This window comes from Chiloscyllium plagiosum, chromosome 9 (assembly GCF_004010195.1).
Source record: "Chiloscyllium plagiosum isolate BGI_BamShark_2017 chromosome 9, ASM401019v2, whole genome shotgun sequence".
Classification (NCBI taxonomy): domain Eukaryota; kingdom Metazoa; phylum Chordata; class Chondrichthyes; order Orectolobiformes; family Hemiscylliidae; genus Chiloscyllium; species Chiloscyllium plagiosum.
This window is the reverse complement of record NC_057718.1, coordinates 77233331-77255735: the sequence shown is the minus strand read 5'-3', so window position 1 is coordinate 77255735 and position 22405 is coordinate 77233331. Positions and strand designations below refer to the sequence as shown.

The following is a 22405-nucleotide window of genomic DNA, read 5'->3' as shown; positions in this document are numbered from 1 at the left end:
TACCGCCACTTAGTACTTCCTCCTTAATCAAAATCAGGACTTGGAATGTGCACTCAAATGTGAGAATTAACTTGTTTCCTATCACTTCACATTAAAATACCTGAATGTCAGCATCACTGCGACTTGCCCATTTTTCACTTATCTATATAATGGCTCCACAATTAGTTTACTTTTCTGTTGGACTCCTCCTGTAAATATCAATCAGATACTGTAGGAGCAGCTGCTATCTCAAATAGGACCTGAATACCTGAATTTCCAACCTTGAGTGTAAGCATCCAAAATGGTCTTATGGGACAGAGGATTTAGTTAACTCTATAAGACCACTGACATTAGGGAGGATAATAAGTCCATAAAGCAGGATTTCCTTATGCCTGATTCTCAGTCTGGACTCAAGGCAGTATTAATACTGTACTCCATAGTGACATCAGTTACATCTTGTCAAAGCCAGCAGGAAATGAACTTGCCTGGTCAGGATTAGGACATGCTGTGATTTTTAAAATCCTTTAAAATGGTCCCTAGGTCAGGGAGCTAGGGTCAACAGCTTTCAAGAGGGGAGAAAAAGACAGGTCTGTAATTAAGCAGGCTGGCGAATGTGCTCCCAAGCTGCTGAAAGTTCACTTTTTAAGGCTATTCTTCTGAATCTTCAATCTGTGTTGGAAATTAGCTACAATGTATACATTTTCTTATGTTATTTTTTTTCCAGACCTATACTATAGCATTACTGACTCCATATTGGCATATATGACCTTTCCATTTTAAGTTCCAACATCCCTATTTAGAAAACACCTGCAAAGAAAGTGCCTAATTATGCAAATAATCAAGTATTTGCACAGTGGCTCAGTGGTTAGTATTGCTGCCTCACAGCACTTGCCTCATTGTGGAGTTTGCATGTTCTTCCCGTATCTGCGTGGGTTTCCTCCAGATGTTCTGGTTTCTTCCCACAGTCCAGAGACTTGTGGATTAGCCATGTTAAATTATCCATAGTGTTCAAGGATGTGCAGGCTAGGTGGATTAGCTATGGGAAATGCAGGGTTACAAGGATTGTGGGGATGAGGGGCGGGAGAGTTGGGTTGGGTGGGATGGTCTTTGGAGGGTTAGTGTGGACTTAATGGGCTAAATGGCCTGCTTCCACAGTGTAGGGATTCTATGGATTCTATGTTGTTCAGGCACAAGGGTTTTGGAAATAGGTTGGATGCCACTTTTACCTTAAACGGCTGAAATGTCTATTGTTCAAAATAAACTATTAATCAAAATAGCAAGAAAAATAACTTGCTTAATACCATGGTGAAGTATATCCAGTGAACTGTATTTTGTGTCTTTCAATATCTATTATTGAAGTTTCTATCTGAAGGCCACAATCTGAGCATGTGCAGTGTTAGACAAAGGAATGGCAAGCCAGACCAAATCAGACTTGCTAACACTGTGCATCACGATACAGTGAAATTAAAATATTCAATAACCCTCAAAGTTACCCAACTATTTCCAATCAGACTTTAAGAATGACAGATATCAAACATCAAATGTATAGCTTAAACAGAAATGAATAATTTAGATTAATACTGTAACTTCAGCAGAGCGAAGTTAAACAATAAGGTATTCTAATTAATGCTTATGGTTTAAACCAAATCTTCTTTGATCAAATCACCTCCTTACACGCACAGACAGACAGGCAGATACTTAGACAAAATTAAGGGATAAATTTGAAGCAAGTTCAAACTAGCAAATTCAATAATCATTTTAACAATGAGTATGACACCTTTATGAAATTCCTTAAATGTTGCATCCAATACAGGGTGGAGAAAGTGAGGGCTGCAGATGCTGGAGATAAGAGCTGAAAATGTGTTGCTGGAAAAGCGCAGCAGGTCAGGCAGCATCCAAGGAACAGGAGAATCGACGTTTCGGGCATAAGCCCTTTTTCAGGAAGGGCTGAAGAAGGGCTTATGCCCGAAACATCGATTCTCCTGTTCCTTGGATGCCTCCAATACAGGATGGCAGGGCATCCAAAAGAGGGCAGCATAAAGACTTCACTGAAGAGCATTCTGGAAGAAGTCAGCTCAGTCACCATGGCTGAACAGCAGATTGTGAAAGAATCCAGTGTCAATGAACCACCAAAACATGAAATATGGACATAATCAAGATTAATAGTACCTACCCAATTGGTAAAGACTCAAGTCAAATGAAGTGAAAGATGGCCTGGGTGACTGCATTGGTGCAGATTCTGGGATTAGGCCAGACCTGCACCACGTACAACAACACTGAGAGAACCACATACCTGATGACCGGGTTTTCACCTGCAATGGAGAGCAACCAGTGCTCCCATCTGCCCAGTTTCTGCCTCACTTTAATCAAGTCCCTCTGAACCAAATTCCCAGCACTTTCAGGGGCCAAGTCATCTTTCATTTCATTTGGAGTTTGAAGATGGACCGTGTCTGAAGGGACATCATGTATAAAGATCTGGACAAAGGGGGAGAAAACACACCCAGCACTATCCTCACCCTGACTGCCACCTTTGTGTGTGGCTGCATCAAGCTGTGCTGAGACCCTTGGTATGCAAACACCAAGTGTCATGGTGTACTGAGGTTCTACCTGTCCCCGGTATTGCGAAGGATGGGCCTGGCTTCACTGCCACGGAACGTCCCAGTAGTTGGACTATGCCATATCACCTGTCCTTTGTGGAGAAATTTGTGAAGTAAAACATCTTTGACCACAAGTCCATCAGGAAGTCGTCAGCACATAGTGTCCTTAAGACCCTTCAGGAAAAATAGAGGGTGGATCCTGTCGAGTGGTTCCCTGGGCAGAATGTCAATGTCACTTGGCAGAATGCCTCATCACTAGAAGTTTCAGACAAGCACCAGGACACCACTTGGCTAGTATTGAAAAGGGCTCTACTTGTGAGATCCTTTATGTATGCCTGGACTCTGTGTCACAGCACACTGCCCTCGAAGCAGCTACGGAGGAGATGAGACTGTCACACACCTCCTTCTGGAATGTGCCTAAGGAAAGGAAGTCTGGAGAGGAATGCAGTAGTGCTTGTCGAGTTTTGTCCCGAGCAGCACCTTGGCCCGGGACTCTGTCTTTATGGTCTGTTTCCCAGGACGCACACCGAGACAAACATCAATCATGCCTGGAAGACCATCAACTTGGTGAAAGGTGCTCTTTAGTCTGCCCAAAACTTGCTGGTGTTCCAGTTGAAGGAGTTGACCCTGACTGAGTGTTGCAGACTGGTACATTCCAAGGTCCAGGACTACGTGCTGGGGGATGCTCTAAAGCTTAGGGCAGCTGCTGCCAAAGCGCAGTGGGGAAGGATCACCGTGTAAGGTCTGTCTGTCAAAGAATAACCGGGGTTTATTCAATAATTGGGCCCTGCCGACACCTCATGTCAAATGTCAAGAGGTTGATTGTCAATACAGAGAATGATGAATGTCACAGCTTAATTTGTTCAATGTAAGTACAGTATAGATCTGAACAGCTTCATTAACTGTACATGTACATAAAGATTTCTTTCTATGAATAAAGTATATTTTTCCAATAAAAAAAATTGGTAAAGACTCAAGTCAAATAGTTGACAGTATGTAGATGATAATTACATGGATTGATCTTCAGGTCACTAAACAGTTTGGCTTGATGTTGGTTCCTTCTGGATATAGCTTCTTCATTCTCTTAAAAGACTCTCTCATGCAATTAAATAAGAACTCATCAGATCAGTCTGGTATCGAGTAACTATTATGTCTCCCAACCCCAGTGATTAATGCTGGATAATAATTTGTAGGTAGTTGAATGTTTGCTAACACTGAAATATACACCCATGGCAACAAAGCCTGTGACATGTGCAAAATATATGCATTAACTACTACAGAGATCTCCTCTCAACAGGCATTACCTTCATTGTTCAATATTACAGCCTTCAACAATTCATTATGACAATACCCACTATTCTTACACAAAATACAACCTACTCATCATTAATCAGTTTTCCCTAACTGAATTTTTGCCACACCATGATTATTCATTGCTCCAAATACTATTGATAATTGTCTTTATCCTGTCTTAGCTGTTGAATATTTTGCCTAACTCATCCACCAAATCCCAATATTTTTCTCCCTATGTTACTTTCTCATTCTCATCCAGTCCTCGAACAAACACCATTGGCCTCACTTACAGCCACCAAGAAAACAATAGGTTCACTTCTTCATAAATCCATTATCAAATTGAATAGCAAAGCAGGCTTGGTGAACCAAATAATTTACTCCTACACCTATATTCTGTGTTTCCACAAAGGAGAGATTTTGGCCAAGAACAGGCAGGTGGGACTATTTTAATTTGGAATTATGGTTGGACCGAAGAGTCTGTTTCCATGCTGTATGACTCTATAACAAGCAGTAAATTTTCTGTGTAATTGCCCATATGTAATTGAAACTGTCTGATATTATTTCCATTGATAACCTCTTCATTGCTTCTGATCATACTTACCAAGGCAGGGTCAGGCGTTGATCTGTCTTGAAAAGATGTTTTCCATCCAGTTGGAGTTCCACTTCTGCTCCTTTGATGGACAGGAGACCTGGTATGGATTTCTCGTACTTCTATTTTCCTATTTTCAGGTCGTTTTGTTAATTTTCCTGAAAGCTACAAGACATCCAAATTTCTTTGTGAAAACTGTAGTCTATGTTCAATCCTCTTAATTGGTCTTTTACAAAATAACAAGACAAGTTTGATTTAAGCACATTTCTTTTTATGTCTCTTTCAGATGACTGAGAGAAATTTAAGTAAATATTTGGATGTGAACATGGGAGGTATACTTAGTAAATTTGCAGATGACACCAAAATTGGATGTGTAGTGGACAGCAAAGAAGGTTATCAGAGTACAATGGGATCTTGATCAGATGGACAAATGGGCTGAGGAGTGACAGATGGAGTTTAATTTAGATAAATGTGAGGTGCTACATTTTGGAAAAGCATATCAGAGCAGTACTTATACACTCAATGCTAAGGTCCTGGGGAGTGTTGCTAAACAAGGCGATCTTGGAGCGCAGGTTCGTAGTTCCTTGCAAGTAGATAGAATAGTGAAGAAGGTGTTTGGTATGCTTTCCTTTATTGATCAGAGCATTGAGTATAGAGGTTGGGAGGTCATGTTGCAGGTGTACAGGACATTGGTTAGGCCACATTTGGAATATTGTGTGCAGTTCTGATATCCTTACTATTGGAAGGATGTTGAAAAACTTGAAAGGGGTCAGAAAAGATTTACAAGGATGTAGCCAGGGTTGGAGGATTTGAGCTATAGAGAGAAGCTGAATAGACAGGGGTTGTTTTCCCTGGAGTGTTGGAGGCTGAGAGATGACCTTACAGAGGTTTATAAAATCATGAGGGGCATGGATAGCATAAATAGACAGGCTCTTTTCCCTGGGATGGGGGAGTCCAGAACTAGAGGGTATTGGTTTAGGGTGAGAGGGGAGAGATATAAAAGGGACTTAAGGAGCAGTTTTTTCACATAGAAGATGGTACAAGTATGGAATAAGCTGCCAGAGGAAGTGGTGGAGGCTGGTACAATTACAGCATTTAAAAGGCAGATGGATGGATATATGAATAGGAAGGGTTTAGTGGGATATGGGCTAAGTGCTGGTAAATGGGACTAGATTAGGTTAGGATATCTGGACTGTTGGACCGAAGGATCTGTTTCTGTGCTGTACATCTCTATGACTCTATGATGATAGAACAGCACCATTGTTAGACTTTTAGAAGCTGTTTGACCAGTTTATGAAGTTATAAAAAAGATCTGAGTAGGCATGGGATAGATAATTATCGTGATAAGTCATGGAAAGTCTAATATCATGTCAGCCAGCCACAATGCTGATAAAATGTGGCTTCTTTAGCAAAATGCTGCAGGTTTCTTCTTCTATAAGCTAAGTATATGTTAAATTATTGTCAATAACTCTCATTTAATTAACCATTGTGCAAATACCTACTGCTGAGTGTTCTATTTAAGGAACATGAATATCCATCCTGCAATAGAAATCAACACACAAAGGTGAAAATTAGTGCTTATACAACAGATGCGATGGCTTACAGGTTAATATATCTTGAATGAAGACAAGATGGCCTGTGATATACCTAATAACAAGCAAGAAAGTGAAGCTAATGCAACATGGAATAGGTTAGATATGATGAAAGGTCTGTTGAGCACAAGGACAAAACTAAAGAAAAAAAAGAATATTTCAGAGTTCTGTTTCAAAATAGATAAAGCACAACAGACAAATTGAACAAAAAATGGGATGCATGATAGAAAAAACAAGGCTAACTAATCATGGGATCCCATTGACTTGAAATAGATGCTGTTGTATAGTTCATTGACAGAGATAAAGGTGCAGAAGCCCAAGAAGGCGAACAAAGATTCAGAGTTGGGGCACATAAAGATAAAAGATAGTAATGGTAAGTGTAGCTAAAGAAACTCCAGGTCGGCTTACAGTAACTGGATTTTCATGGCGAAATGGATGTGAAATTAAAGTTAAAAGAATACAAGATTTGGATTGGGACAACTGAAATATATGAAGCAAAAGGTGGTCATGGGTAAAGTGAGAACTGGAGAATCCTTTAATAATTTATTGACGATATGGTAAACTATAGCTTTTTGTAAGATGTATTATGATTTTCTATGTTTGTACCATCTTTTGGCTTTATCAACTGAAATTTACGATTTTAAGAAAGAAACATAATCAGGCATTCTCATTTTGCAAAAGAAAAAGAAATGTGGCCAATGGTTTTAATCAATAAAGTTAGTGAAAAAAAATGAGAGTATGGGGGAATTCATGGTGAAGAAGAATTCAATATAGTATTCCATTAAATGTTTTTCAAAGTTTTAAAAGACTTATTTAGATGTCCATCAAGTATCAAAGATCTGAGAAGTAGCAGTTCCAGCTGATTTCTGTCATATTTCTAGCAATTAAAATATGAGGAGATGATCATATGGAAATGTGCAAGGAAATTAGAAGAACCAAAAATCTGTGGACGGAAGAGATAATAGCTTTATAGAACAAACAACAGTCCAAAGTAATAAAGGAAATAACATGCTTCCACTACAATAAAATTGGACATAGCAAAACTAATTGTTGGAATTTAAATGGGAGATAACAGCAGTAGTTGAAACACCTAAAAATCCTTAAAGTGGCACTGGGGGAAAGGAAATGGGTATTAAAACTGCAGTTGAAGTTTGCAAAGAAATGTTTCCTTCGGGACGACTAAGGGAAGATGACTCAGGACAAGAAAGAAAATTCTTCCTCAACCAATGGTAAAAAGAATCAGAAGAGTTTCTGTATATTTTATTTCAAAGGGAAATTTTTTCCTTAATCTTCAATCAGTAGAGCTCGAGACTGGAACAAGTCAGTCACTGATGCTGGCTGATGTCTTTGTCTTCCACAATGGTTAACGGGAAGGAGAAAATATTTATTTGCAGTATACATACACATTACAAACCAGTCAAATAAAGTCGGATTGAAATGTGTCTTAGTAGGTGGAGAAGTTGTAATTCATGTAATGAAACAAATCCCTTTTGAAAGAATTGATTTTTATCTTTGGAAATGCTCATTTAAAACCATTTTTCAAAAGTGGTAGAACAACCATAGGACATGAAAGAAAAACTTATGTAAAAGGGAGAATGTCCTGTATTGTTTCCCATATGTTTTGTGACTAGATCTCAGGCCCATAGACCTGGGCATAAACAGGAGGAGGTCTGTGAAAAAGATGATTTGGAAATTCAGTTATCAGGCATAATTATTGAAACTTTAATAAAAAGAATGAACGAAAAGGGAATGAGACTCACATGTTTCACCATATTCTTCAATAGAAATGTAATAACTATTGAACTGAAAGCACTTTATCAAATGACCTACTCAGAAATTTAAGCAGAATCAAAAAATGAGTGTTATATTTGAAAGAGAAAGAATGAGGAAATACCAGCCAACGAGGAATGAGGAGCAGTTCAACAGGTGGTAGCTCCATTTAAGTACTTTCATGAAATATCACAAGTTGCTTACAAAATTTCAATAGCTAATCATTTTGTGAATTAAGAAAATAGAAACTAAAATACTAAAACATTTTGATGGACCAAGTTTGCATAAGGAAGTAGTCAATGTTTGCCAGGTATATCATACCTGTCAGCCAGTGAGAAAACTCCAACCATCAATTAAACTAATACTTCTAATTCTGATAGCATCTTTCACAGAATAATTTAGTAGGGTTTTCTTAGGACCCTATCTAAAACTAGAGTGGGAATCAGTATCATTTAACAATTATCAATGTGTTGACAGGAATTCCTAAAGCAGTGCCTTTGGAGAAAATTATGATAATGGAGAAAATAGTTCATTGTTTCCAAGTTGTAGATTAACCAAAGAAAGACAATCATATCAAAGTTCAGATTTTATGTCACAAATATTAAAAGAAATGAACACTTTGATAATAAAACAATTTATACCTTCAACTTATCACTCACAACCTCAAACAGTATTGGAAAAATGTCATCAAACTTGAAAGTGTTTGGACCTTATTCTTAGGTATATCCTAATGACTGGGATAAAGGAATTCCATTGTTACTGTTTGTTATAGGGAAGCTCCAACTAAGTGTACAGGATTAAATCCTTTTTGAACATGTGATAAGTGGACCCCTTAAATTAATCAAAGAAAAATCGATAAAGACAAGACTATGTTTCCAAGCTATATTTTGATTTTCAGAAAAACAACTAACCAAAGTATGCATGTTCATCAAAAAGAATTTGTAGAGTCAACAACAAACAATGAAAATTAGAGCTGACAAAAAAACCGTGAAATTTTATTGCTGGAGAAATGGGACTGAAGTTTCCCAAAATTCGGCAGTATCAATTTCATGGAGGGTTTCTCTCTGTGAGCTCAAGTGTTAACTCTCTGCTGCTCACCTCATTAAGTACGCACCATGTCTCTATGATACTAATCTTACTACCATATGCTCCATTAAATGGGAAGGAAATAAAAGAAATGGAAGGTTCTAGGGCAAATAATTGGCACAAGTAACACTGCATCGTAAATAGAATCTCACATTTGTAAATATATTGACACTTTAAATCATCACTTGTATGACATATTGACATTGTAGTTGGAATTGCAAAAATGAAGCTGCTGTGGCTACTTAGTGCCACTAGTCTTTCTCTAATGCCCAGTGTAGCATGACATTAATCATTGCCCAATATGGGACTGTTACATATTAAAACGCTCTCAAATAGCTGTAAACATTCACTTTTCCTGCTGATTAATAAAAGTTAAGAAAGCCAAACAAAATGCTGCATTTACTTCTGGATCTAAACAGGTTGTTTTCTTTTTGAGCACCAACAAATATGCAATCAATGACAGATGACTCCACCCAATTCAGATCTATTAGAACCGGGTGTCAATTAAGTCCTGTCTACTTGTTGTGTTCAATGCTGCACCATTCTACCATGGTGAATGTTCCTCCAGTTGACAGTCCTCATCTTGCTTCTTGGAAGACGTCTGACACTCTCCCAGCACAGCATCCATCACATGTGGAGCACAGCATGCATGGATTGTTCGACACATTTTGTCTGGAGCACACAGCAAGGCCCCCAGACAAATCCAATCATTGAAATCTCATTGTCGAGAAGTCTAACAGCTGCTCTACAATGGCCCTTGGCTACCAGTAAACATCCTTGTAAAGACACCTGGCCCTTGAAATGAAGCAGGAACATGGATATTCTCAAGGATAAAGGTATAATGGCAGACTCCAGGGTACCAGGCGCAGATGTCTAAGATGAGATACTGATTAGATTAGATTACTTACAGTGTGGAAACAGGTCCTTCAGCCCAACAAGTCCACACCGACCCTCCGAAGAGCAACCCAGACTCACTTCCATACATTTGCCCCTTCACCTAACACTACGGGCAATTTAGCATGGCCTATTCACCTAACCTGCACATTTTTGGAATGTGGGAGGAAATCGGAGCACCCGGAAGAAACCCACGCAAACACGGGGAGAACATGCAAACTCCACAGAGACAGTTGCCTGAGGCGGGAATTGAACCCGGGTCTCTGGCGCTGTGAGGCAGCAGTGCTATCCCACTGTGCCACCCATGATCACAGATGAGTTGTACAGCCCATGCCACCCATGATCACAGATGAGTTGTACAGCTGTCATCTTGACACTCACTGGGATAGTAAGACCACCTATCCTTTCAGATTGTAAGTCCTGCTCCAGCAGATGACATAGTTCTGTGATGGTGCCCCAGGACATTGTAATTTGCTGACAGCAATAAGCCTCGCTCATCTAGAGGAAATAGCATTGAGGACAAAAGACTCTTGGCCTTCTGTACTGCCTCAGCCTCCTTAGGGACCCTTCAACTGTGATTTTTTTTTGTGCAGGCTATTTGGCAACATTGGTGGTTGCTACTGGTCCTGGGCTTGCTGGTGCATTTGATCCTCCTCCATTTCTTTGCACCTTTGCTATCCAACAGCCACAAGCAATTATAACACCATTTAATATCAGTAATGACAAGGAAATCAGAAACTATAAAATTCCTTATTTATGTGATCAGCCAGCAGCTGCAATACATGTTAATGACTATTCTCTCAATATAGTGGGACTTGGAGGACTGTATGATGCCTCTACATAGGCTTTTGACATAATAAACCTTATTCCATCCTATGCAGCAGAAATACATAGGATATTGTAAGTCTGATAGGTTTATCTATGTTATCTCCCCCACCCGTCACTCGAGAAAGACAGTATTGCGAAAAAGAAAGTAGATACAGTTCAGTATAGGAAGATAGCACCTCTGTGCTCTTGTGCAGCCTATGAGAAACTGGACTGTCTTCATGAAATGTGGCACCGAGATGAAACTTTATAAGTTGCCTTTGACTACTTCTGCATGACAGAGATGACGGTGATCATTTTTTAATGAGCAATGATATGGTTAAGACTGCTTGTGGCCAGGACTTGTTTTCAACATAATAGATCATGCCTGTTCACATGCAGAATTCTGTGATTACAGATGTCTTTAACCTGTACTATGTGAGCGCTTGATTAATGCAATTTCGCCTTGAAGGGCCTCAGATTGCTCACAAGTGGAGTTGACTCCTTTAGACAGAGAGAGAAAAAAAACACTTACTTCACCCACTTTGGATGTGATGGCAGCCACTTTTCATTTCCACTGCATATTTAGGATTTGGATGATGATGGAAGGCAACATAGGTAGCTTTCACAGAGGGAGTCATAGACTCAGCCTGTTAATCTAGGTGACTACCAAACCTGCTGTTCCCTTCTTCTTTGCATTCCCTGTAAACCCCAACAGGTTTAAGCCTACACATGTTTCCACTTAGCATTTTTATTTAGTTTTCAACTCCTTAATTTACACCACTCTCCCGGGCCCACGACTTAGTTATAAGATCCTAAGGAATAGGAACAGGAGTAGGCTATTCAGTCCCTTGAACCCTGTTCAATAGGATCGTTGCTGATCCAATACACTTCATGTCCACTTTCTTGCCTTTTCTCCATAACCTTTGATTCTCCTATTGATCAAATATAGAACAGTACAGCTCAGTACAGGCCCTTCGGCCCTTGATGTTGTGCCGAACTTTTATCATATTCTAAGATCAAACTAACCTACATACACATCTTCCATGTGCCTATCCATGAGTCTCTTAAATGTCCCTAATGTATCTGACTCTACGACCATCGTTGGCAGTGTGTTCCACGCACTGTGTAAAGACGCTACCTTTGACATCTCCCCTAAACCTTCCTCCAATCACCTTAAAATTATGCCCCCTCGTGATAGCCATTTCCACCCTGGGAAAAAGTTTCTGGCTATTCACTTTAACTATGCCTCTTAACAATTTGTACACCTCTATCAAGTCATCTCTCATTCTTCTTCGTTCCAATGAGAAAAGCCCGAGCTCCCTCAAGCTTACATCATAAGACATGCCCTCCAGTCCAGGCAGCATACTAGCAAATCTCCTCTACACCCTCTCTAAAGCTTCCACATACTTACTATAATGAGGCAACCAGAACTGAACACAATATTCCAAGTGTGGTCGAACCAGGGTTCTATAGAGCTGCAGCATGACCTCATGACTCTTAAACTCAAGCCCCCTGCTAATGAAAGCCAACACACTATATCTCCAAATCATGAACACATTATACACCTTCTTAATAACTCTATCAACTTGGATGGCAATTTTAAGGGATCTATGGACATAGACCCCAAGATTCCTCTGTTCCTCCATACTGCCAAAAATCCTGCCTTTAACCCTGCATTCTGCATTCAAATTCAATCTTCCAAAATGAATCACTTCGCACTTTTCCAGGTTGAACTCATCTCCCACTTCTCAGCCCAGTTCTTCATCCTGTCAATGTACCATTGCAATCTACAATAGCCCTCCACTATCCACCACTTTACCAACCTATGTGTCATTGGTAAACTTACTAACCCACCCTTCCACTTCCTCATCCAAGTCATTTATAAAAATCACAAAGACGAGAGGTCCCAGAACCGATCCCTGTGGAACACCACTCGTCATCAAGCTCAATCTATCTTCCATCTACAACCACCCTCAGTCTTCTATGGGCCAGCCAATTCTGTATCCAGACAAACACATTTCCCTGTATCCCATGCCTCCTTACTTTCTGAATGATCCTACAATGGGGAACCTTATCAAATGCCTTGCTAAAATCCATGTATGCCACATCGACTGCTCTACCTTCATCAACGTGTTTTGTCACATCCTCAAAGAATTCAATAAGGTTTGTGAGGCATGACCTGTCCCTCACAAAACCATACTGGCTATCTCAAATCAAACTATGGTTTTCAAAATAATCATAAATCCTGTCTCTCAAAATCCTCTCCAACAATTTGCACACCACAGATGTAACATTGATGGTCTGTAGCTCCCAGGATTATCCCTCTTCCCCTTCTTGAAAAAGGGAATAGTATTTGTCACCCTTCAATCATCTGGAACTACTCCAGTGGACAGTGAGGACACAAAGATCATCACCAAAGGTGCAGCAATCTCTTCTCTTGCTTCCTGTAGTAACCTGGGTATATACCGGCTGGCCCAGGGCACTTATCTTTCCTTATGTTTTTCAACATTGTCAGCACATCCTCTTTATTAACATCAATCTGTTACATATCAGTCTGTTTCACACTGTCCTCACAAACGACAAGAGCCTCTCAATAGTAAATACTGAAACAAAATATTCATTAAGGACCTCTCCTACCTCCTCTGACTCCAGGCACGAGCTCTCTCCACTATCACTGATCGGCCTTACCCTCACTTTGGCCAGCTTTTATTCCTCACATAAGTGTACAATGCCTTAGGGTTTTCCTTAGTCCTACCCGCTAAAGCTTTGTCATGCCCCCTTCTAAATCCCGTAAGTCCATTCTTCAATTCCTTCCTGGGTACCTTGTAACCCTCTAGAGCCCTGTCAGATCCTTGCCTCCTCAACCTTAATAAGCATCCTTCTTCCTCTTGACTAGAGAGATTTTCCAAATCCCTTGTCACCCATGGTTCTTTCAATCTCCCATCCCTCCCTTGCCTCAGTAGGACAAACCTGTCCAGCACTATCAGGAAGAGCTCCATAAAAAACCTCCACATTTCTGTCGTGCATTTCCTTGAGAACATCTGTTCCCAAATTAGGCACCCTAGTTCCTGCCTAATAGCATTGTAATTCTGCCTCCCCCAATTAAATACTTTCTCATACCATCTGCTCCTATCCTTCTCCATGAGTACATAGAAGGTCAGTGAGTTTGATCATTATCACCAAAATGCTCTCCCACCGAGAGATTGGACACCTGGTATGGTTCGTTGCCAAGCACTAAATCCAATATGGCCTCCCCTCTAATCAGCCTATCTACATAGTGAGTCAGGAACGCTTCCTGGACACAGCTGACAAAAATTGACCCATCCAAACTATTTGAACTAAGGAGGTTCCAATCAATATTAGGGTAATTAAAGTCAACCATGATAACAACCCTGTTAATTCTGCACCTTTCCAAAATTTGACTCCTAATCTGCTTCTCCATGTCTCTGTTGCTATTGGAGGATCTGTCAAAAATGTCCAATAAAATGACTGCTCCTTACCTGTTTCTGACTTCCACCCATACTGCCTCTGTAGACAAATCCTCCTCGACAATCTCCCTTTCTGCAGCTGTGATACTATCTCTGATTAGCAATGCCATTCCCCCACCTCTTTTACCTCCCAACCTAATCCTTTTGAACCATCTAAACCCTGGAACATCCAAGAATCATTTCTGCCCCTGTGATATCCAAGACTCCGTAATGGCAACAACATCACAGTTCCATGTACGAATCCATCCCTTTTCCTATGTCATTAGTATCTATGTGGACCACAACTTGGGGCTGCTCCCCCTTCACCTCATGGATTCCGAAAACATGATCCGAGACTTCAAGACCCCTGGCACCTTGGAGGCAATACATCAACCGCAAGTCTCTCTCATTCCCAGAGAATTTCCTATCTGTCCCCCTAACTATGGAGTCCCCAATGAGTAATGTTCTGCTCATCTTCCCACTTCCTTTCTGAACAACAGGGACAGACTTTCTACCAGAGACCTGTAGCCCATGGCTTACCGCAGGTAAATCGCCCCCCAACAGGATCCAGGATTGAGGGGAACAGCCACAGGGGTTCCCTGCACTACCTACCGGTTCCTGTTCCATCCCCTGACAGTAACCCATCTGCCTTTTTCTTGTACCTAAGGTGTGACTACCTTCCTGTAACTCCATTCAATAACCCCTCCACCTCCCGAATGATCCGAAGTTCATCCAGCTCCAGCTTCAGCTGCAGTTCCCTAATGTGGTTTTCGAGGAGCTGGAGTTGGGTGCACTTCCCACAGATGCAGTCAGCAGGGACACTAGTGGTGACCCTTACCCCACCACATTCCTAAGGAGGAACTTTCAACTGCCCTAACCACCATCCTCAGTGGTCTAAGTTCCCAAAGAGACTGAAGAAAACTAAAGAATAAAAAATAACTAGTTACCTTACCAATCCGGCGGACAGAACCTTTTGTTTTGGTTGAAGGAGGAGGATGGGTGGGAGACACTACCTAAGTAGTGTTTCAGGTAATGCAATGACTCAAATATGTTACTTTACTTAGCAGTCCCGTGTCCGCTCCTGCTCAGTGTGCACTCTGCCTATTCACGAGATAGGTTTATATAATTTTAAATGTACCTTCCAGCAAGTCCTCACTGTTGCTCCTCCTACTGCTACTGTTACTGGCAAAATGGACACTGCTGAACACCCGAGGTAAGTTTATATAATTTTTAATTTACCTTGTCGGCAGGCTCCTTGTCCTCGCTGTCACTCCCCCCACTGCTACTGCTGCTGGCAAAATGGAGAACACTGAACACCCGAGGTAAGTTCATATAATTTTATAAATGCTATTGAGATTCAAATGAATTTGTCTGAATAGGCCAGGAAAAATATCTTTAGATATACATGACGTTAATGAGGGAATATGTTACTTAAAACCCTTTATGGACTTAATCCAGATGAGTTACCTAAAGTGAGGGAAGAAATTACGCTCATGATGAACAATAATATGAGCAAACATTTATGGGATTGGAGCCTACTATAAATTAGCTTAGTTTCATTTAGGGTTTCTCTCATTAATCTCTGGAAACTTTTGTCATGCTATCTTCCCAAACCTACCTCATCATCTATACACCAATCCCCTATGGCACTCCACTCATCATATTCTCTACTCAATGTAGGCAAATGTACTAGCCGCTGCTGTGACATCTCAGGATTCCTTGTATTGGCTTAATCTTTAAATATCAGCTATGCATCTGGTCAATTATTGCTCTGTAGGATCCATTTCATTTGCCCTGGACATTGTGGGACAGAGAGTAATTGGTACCTAGCTTTACCAATGGGAAGCTTTAGATTCTGCTTTCCTTGGGATGCATTGGGTTGCAGTCCATGAATCATGCTCTGGGATATTTATGACTGATGGAGGTCTGAAGAAGCATGCAGCAAGTTTGAGTTGCCAGGTTACTACTCTGACTTACCTATGAAGATTTGGCATTGTCTAGTTTCTATGTGATGAGTACAAGAATAGGAAACTGCGTATCAACGAGACAAGAGAGTGCAATAATGAGGATATAAGTGCATGTGAATACTTGCTTATGCATCCAAATAGGCCTCTCATCACTCATTGGCAAGAATATCATCTCACAGCTGACAATGGGATTTATTGCTCTCATTGGGAAGTTATTTGCTGGACATCACACTTTATTCTCCCAACTTTTCTCACCAATGCCTATATTATTCAGGGGCTGTGAAGATTCCACCCTTGGTAGCTGGAACTCCCCTGTAATGAAGATGCTGAAACTAGATGGATAACAAAGATTTTGGACTGATTATCACAAAGTCAATGCAGTATCAAAAGCAGACTGTTATCTTATTCCATGACTAAAAGACAGCATTGAACATGCACAATTCATCACCAAATCTGACTTGCTAAAAGGTTAGCATCGAGTTCTATTGATTGGTCGAGCCAAGAAACATCAGACTTTAAAACACCTGAAAGACTTTAACAATGTAAAGTCATGCCATTTGGAATGAAGATTATACCAGTAACCTGCCAATGAGTAACCAAGAAAGTAATAAAGGACTGTTTAACTGTATTGTACACACTTGATGACTTGGTTATTTTCAGCTAAACCTAGGAAGAATATTTACACAACTTGAATTAACTATTTGATCAATTACAAGGAGTTAATTTAGTCATACATTTGGCTAGAAGTGAATTTGCCAAAGCAAAGGTGCCTTATTTGAGCCACACTGTGACGTGGTCAAATAACATGTAGAGAAGCAGAATTAAAGATTATAAGATGTGATATATTGATAGAACTTGAAAGAAGTCAGTTAAGTATAAATTTAAAGAATTGAGCTAGGAGTATAATTTCTCTGAACTTGAATTTCTACAACAGATAGTTTGAGAAAGAGGTTGAAACTTAGTTTAAAAATTAAAAATGCTGAAGCAACTTAGCAAGTCCAATATGAACCTTATCCAAAACATTTTATATTTTAAGTCAGATTTCCAACATTTATGTTAATTTGTTTTCATTTTAGTGCTGAGATTTGTTTAGCCACTTGTGTTGAAATATTCTAAACTGTCTTCTGTATCAATATATTTGATCTATACTGTTTTTATGTAATAAACTTTTAATCTGCTACTATTGAACATCTGCAGCCAAATGTGAATATGTTTCATTGATTAACCATCAGATTAACCGATTTAAAAAAAATCGCCCAAGCCAGGTTTTGTTCTGGAATCTGACTTGTCTAAAATTACCATCAACTGAGACCATAACAACAGACATTATGAAGGTATTATGCATATTGGTTGACAAGATGGGGTCTCAGGGAGTAGTTATGTGAACATTGATTTTCTCCTCAAGCATAATGGTCATTCTGTTTTGCTTGGATATCATTGCTCAAGTAGTGTCATGTCTAATATTCAATACAATATAACCACAGTCTTATATAAGGGTTATCACTGCAAAAATTTAAAGGGTTAAACATGTGGTATTTGGCTTTAAAGGCCTCATAACTGATCCAGTCAGTTTGCAGTTGGGTAGCCATTCATTCTACCCTATCGCCAATTTTCCCAGATGGAAAGTTGTGCAGCGTTCAGGCCATGATAGGAAAACTGAACCAAGGTCAGTGGCAATAAATTATGAGCTAGTACACTTCCAGTGCCCCATCTAAGACTATTTACAAATTTTACCCAAGACAGCCACAATTTTTTACACCTTGGATTAACCAGAATTGTTAATTAGTATAGGTACTGTATTTATTATTCAGTTAAGTCTTCCAATTGTAAAGTTATTTTAAATTCCTCTTTCTTTTATTTTTATTTTAACTACAGTATTAACTATAATGTGTAGCTCTTAAATAAATTGTGTTTTGCTTAATGTTGAATAGTTTGATCAGTCACATTGCTTCTGGAAACTCGCTCTTCACATCTACCATAAAAATAGGAAAAAGTTAGGTTCTTGGCCACCTTCTTAAAATATTCTGAGGGGCTCTGGTTTGGTCTGGTCTGGTTGATTTTAATAGCATATGACTTTGGAATTGTCACAAGTACTGTCACAAGAATTGCCACAACTCAAGTACTGCACTGACTTAAAATCACCATGTGGGGATCCAAGATGGCGGTGACCCAGCAAGTCTGAGTCTACAGTGTTCCTCCCAAGACTTGGGCAAAGTGGGTCACTCACCCCCACCACACTCACCAAATCATTTAAAATAGTTTTTACTTAATGTAATTAATTGTTTAGTACTGAATTTAAACAATTTAATCTCCAGTAAAAATGACTAAAGGGAAGGTAGCCCGCAGCTCTCAGCAGGCATGAACCCCTCCCCCACCCTCTCCAGCTGCAGCAGAGGCGTCCGCAGCCGCCCCGGGAGCTTACTTACGGTGACGAGCCTCGTGGAAATAATCTCCAAAGTCGAAGTGAAGATCGACACTTTTATTGAAGAATTCCGAAGCCGATGGGACTCACTCTTGGCCGCACTGCAAAAGCACGGCCGAGACATCAAGGAAATTGAGCGGCGAGTCGGAGAGGCGGAGCTAAAGGCTGTGACCTCCGAAACTACAGCACAATCGGCCGTGGATTGGGTCCGGACTCTCCAACAGCGAGTCTGGACCTTAGAGAATCACACAGACGACCTCGAGAATTGAGGTCGTCAAAAACATTCGTTTGCTGGGCCTTCCCGAACGGAAAGAGGAAGGCCAGCTTAGTGTTCCTTGAACAGTGGCTTCCACAGCTTTTAAATCTGGAGGCTGGATCAGGCCAGGTAAAGGTGGAATGGGCCTACCAGGTTGCAATACGTGACCCCGCCCGGTCCTGTTCCGGCTGCAGAGTTACAAGGAGAGGCAGATACTCTTAGAAGCCTCCGGAAATCTTGGAAAAGATCCCCAGGCCATGATCGTAAAAGGATCCAAGATCGTGTTATTCCAGGACTTTTCCCCAGCTCTGGTCCGAAAGAGGAAGGCGTTTGATGAGGCGAAGAAGTGTTTAAGGGACTTAAATATTCAGTACTCCTTGCACTACCCAGCAACGCTACGCTTTAAACATGAAGGGTCCGTGTATAACTTCGGATCGCCGGAAAAGGTCAAGGAATTTTTGGACTCTCTTAGATAAATTGTAAGAGATAATTGATGTTGATTTGCTTTCCCCCCACTCTGGTTTACACCCCGCCTCCCTTTTTTTTATATATTAATCCTGTTTTTTTACCTTACTGTTTAATATTATCTTGGGGGGTGGGGAGAGGGATTTATTTATTTGTTCTCTACTTAACGATTTTCTCCCTCCCCCTGTTTTTTTATTCTATATATAGGCCGGGGGTCTAGTTAATGTTGGTAGGGGGAGGTGGTTACCTTATTCTATTTTACCTCCGGCTCTAGGAGCGGGGTGGTTTTCCCTTGTTATTTTGTATTATTATATTTAATTATTACTTGTTGAGGTTGTAATTTTATAGTTATATATGTTTATACATGGTATTAACATTACCAAATATATCCAGGTGTTGGTGTGGGTGGGGGGTGGGGGTAGGGTGCTCACTGTTAACTCTAGCTCTGTAGTATATTTGAATTTTCTTCATCCTATTGAGGAGCGCCTGGGTCAAGGGTGGGGCACTGGTTGGGAGAGGATACGATGGACTTTTGGAAAGGAAGTGACACCCCCTGGGAACAAGGGATAAAATCTCCATTTAAATACATTTTTTGAAATTTAGAAATAGTTTTTTACTATACTGTTGTGAGTGTATTAGAGAGCTTTTATTTTTGTGAATTTTATATGCTCTATGCTCGGGATGTTCTGGATAGGGTTTCCCCTCCCAAGGGGTCTCGGATTTGCCCGGACGATCATGGTTGATCAGTCGGTTAAGTGGTGCACCTGGAATGTCAAGGGGAGTAACTCACCAGTCAAAAGGAAGAAAATGTTATCAAACCTCAAGAAAAAAAGGGTTGATATAGCTCTCCTACAGGAAACACACTTATTGGATAAAGAACACTTGAAATTACGACAGGGTGGATTTGATCAGGCTTTTATTTCTTCTTTTAGCTCAAAAAGCAGGGGAGTTGTTGTTCTTATTCGGAAGAATTTTCCTTTCAAAATCCTAAATCAGATAAAAGACGAATCTGGACGATATATTCTGATTAAAGCCCTTATAAATGGAAAGAAATATGGGATTTTAAATTTGTATTGTCCCCCGGCACATCCTTTTAAATTTATAATGGAAGCCTTCTCAAAATTGATGGCTCTCGTGCTCGTCATACAATTATACGGGAGACTTTAGTTGTATTATGGATCCGGAAATAGACAGGATTCCCAAGAGTACTGCGGGAGTATCGCCCAGATCTAGACAATTGGTGGATTTGAACAAAGAATTAGGACTAGTAGATATATGGAGATGCCTCCATCCACAGGGCAGAGATTTTTCTTTTTACTCCAATCCACATAAATCCCATACCAGAATCGATATGTTTTTTGCCCCCTTGATTTTTTTTAAATTCCATATCAATCTGTAAAATAGGCAGTATAGCAATTTCCGATCATGCTGCTGTATATATGGAAATCAAGGCGAGGAACAATGAGATATTCCCCCCCAGCATTGGCATATGGACACCTTCCTGAATGAAAGGTAGTAAATTTGTAAAGTACTTCTCTCAAGAATTTAAAACTTTTCTATAAATTAATTTAGGTACGGCTAGCAACCCATCAATGATGTGGGAGACCATCAAAGCTTACGCGCGAGGTTTGATCATCTCATACTCAGCGACCCAGAAAAAATTAAAGGGAGAACAACAGCATCTGCTTGAAGCTCGCTTAAAAGCGGCTGAAACAGCATATGCTGACAGACCTTCTATTATCAAATTGCAAAGGATTAAGGCCCTTAGGACAGCTCTAACCACCATTCTTACCCAAACGGCTAAGAGGGAAATATTATTTGCAAAACAAAGGTTATATGAATTTGGTAGATACTAAGCATTTCTTGCAAAGAAAAAGAAGGCCCCTCAAACTATCACGTCTATCAAGGAAAGTACGGGTATTTTGACTCATGATCATAAAAGGATTAACGCAATCTTTAGAAAATTTTATTCTGATTTATATAAATCGCAGGATTGTGAAGACAGGACTAGGAGGATGCAATCATTTTTTTAAAACTTGACCTTTCCGGACCTAACTCCAGAACAGGTATCGGTCTTGAATGTCCCCTAACCATCCAAGAAGTACTTGACGCAATCAGGCAACTTCAGAGCGGTAAGGCACCTGGCCCAGATGGCTTTCAAGCTGAAGTCTATAAAGAATTTACAGGAATATTGGCTGGTCCACTTATGGACATGTATAACTAATCATACAGTCAGGGCTGTCTCCTGCCTTCACTGAAAGAGGCAAATATCTCTCTTATCCTTAAAAAAGGAAAGGACCCAGAAGATTGCGCGTCATACAGACCAATATCCTTGCTAAGTGTAGATTTTAAAATCCTCTCTAAAACGTTAGCATTGAGGCTAGAAAGGGTATTGCCACATATCATAAAGGAGGATCAGACGGGGTTTATTAAGGGCCGTAGATCATCCAATAATGTTAGAAGGTTTTGAATGTGATCCAAGCCTGCCATCAGGGAAAGATACCAGGAGTTATAGTCTCATTAGACGCGGAAAAGGCATTCAACAGGGTTGAATGGTCATATTTGTTTTACACATTGGAAAGGGTTGGCGTTGGAAAGGTGTTTATCAAATGGGTCTCAACACTGTATAGTGATCGCAAAGCAGTTGTGATTACCAATGGATTAGGCTCGGATAGCTTCAGTGCGGATAGGGGCTGCCATCAGGGATGTCCTCTCTCGCCATTGCTATTTACGCTAATAATATAGCAGAAGCTATACCGGCTGACCCTAATATAACAGCCCCGAGGATTGGTATAGGTAAACATAAAATTAACCCATATGCAGATGATCTTCTATTTCTCAGTAATCCTTTGATGTCCGTGCCTCACTTAATCCAAGTTATTAATACATTTAGTGTATTTTCAGGTTACAAAATTAATCTCTCAAAATCGGAGGCCATGCCAATGGGTGGCCTCACAAGTATATCCCATTTATTGGACGGATCCCACTTTCCCTTTCGGTGATCCCTGGAGGGTTTTTTATATTTAAGCATTTTTATTACCCCAGTATTTGGTCAGTTATACAAGGCTAACTTTGTGCATTTACTGGAAAGGATAAGGAAGGACCTCCAGCGATGGGGAGACCTTCCAATTTCCTGGTTAGGCAGAATAGCACTAATTAAAATGAATGTCCTGTCCTGTCTCCTATACCCTATGAGAATGCTTCCGCTGATGCTGCCGAGG

At 40.3% G+C, this 22405-nt stretch overlaps 1 protein-coding gene across 1 annotated transcript in view; it reads right to left on the bottom strand.

Annotated features, from left to right (window-relative positions):
• Positions 1–22405, bottom strand: part of LOC122552959 (centromere protein J-like) — a 129525-nt gene that overhangs the window by 62375 nt on the left and 44745 nt on the right. Inside the window, exon 6 of the mRNA XM_043696273.1 lies at positions 4471–4623. Coding sequence (XP_043552208.1) covers positions 4471–4623 — 153 coding nt within the window. The remainder of the gene's footprint in view (positions 1–4470; positions 4624–22405) is intronic.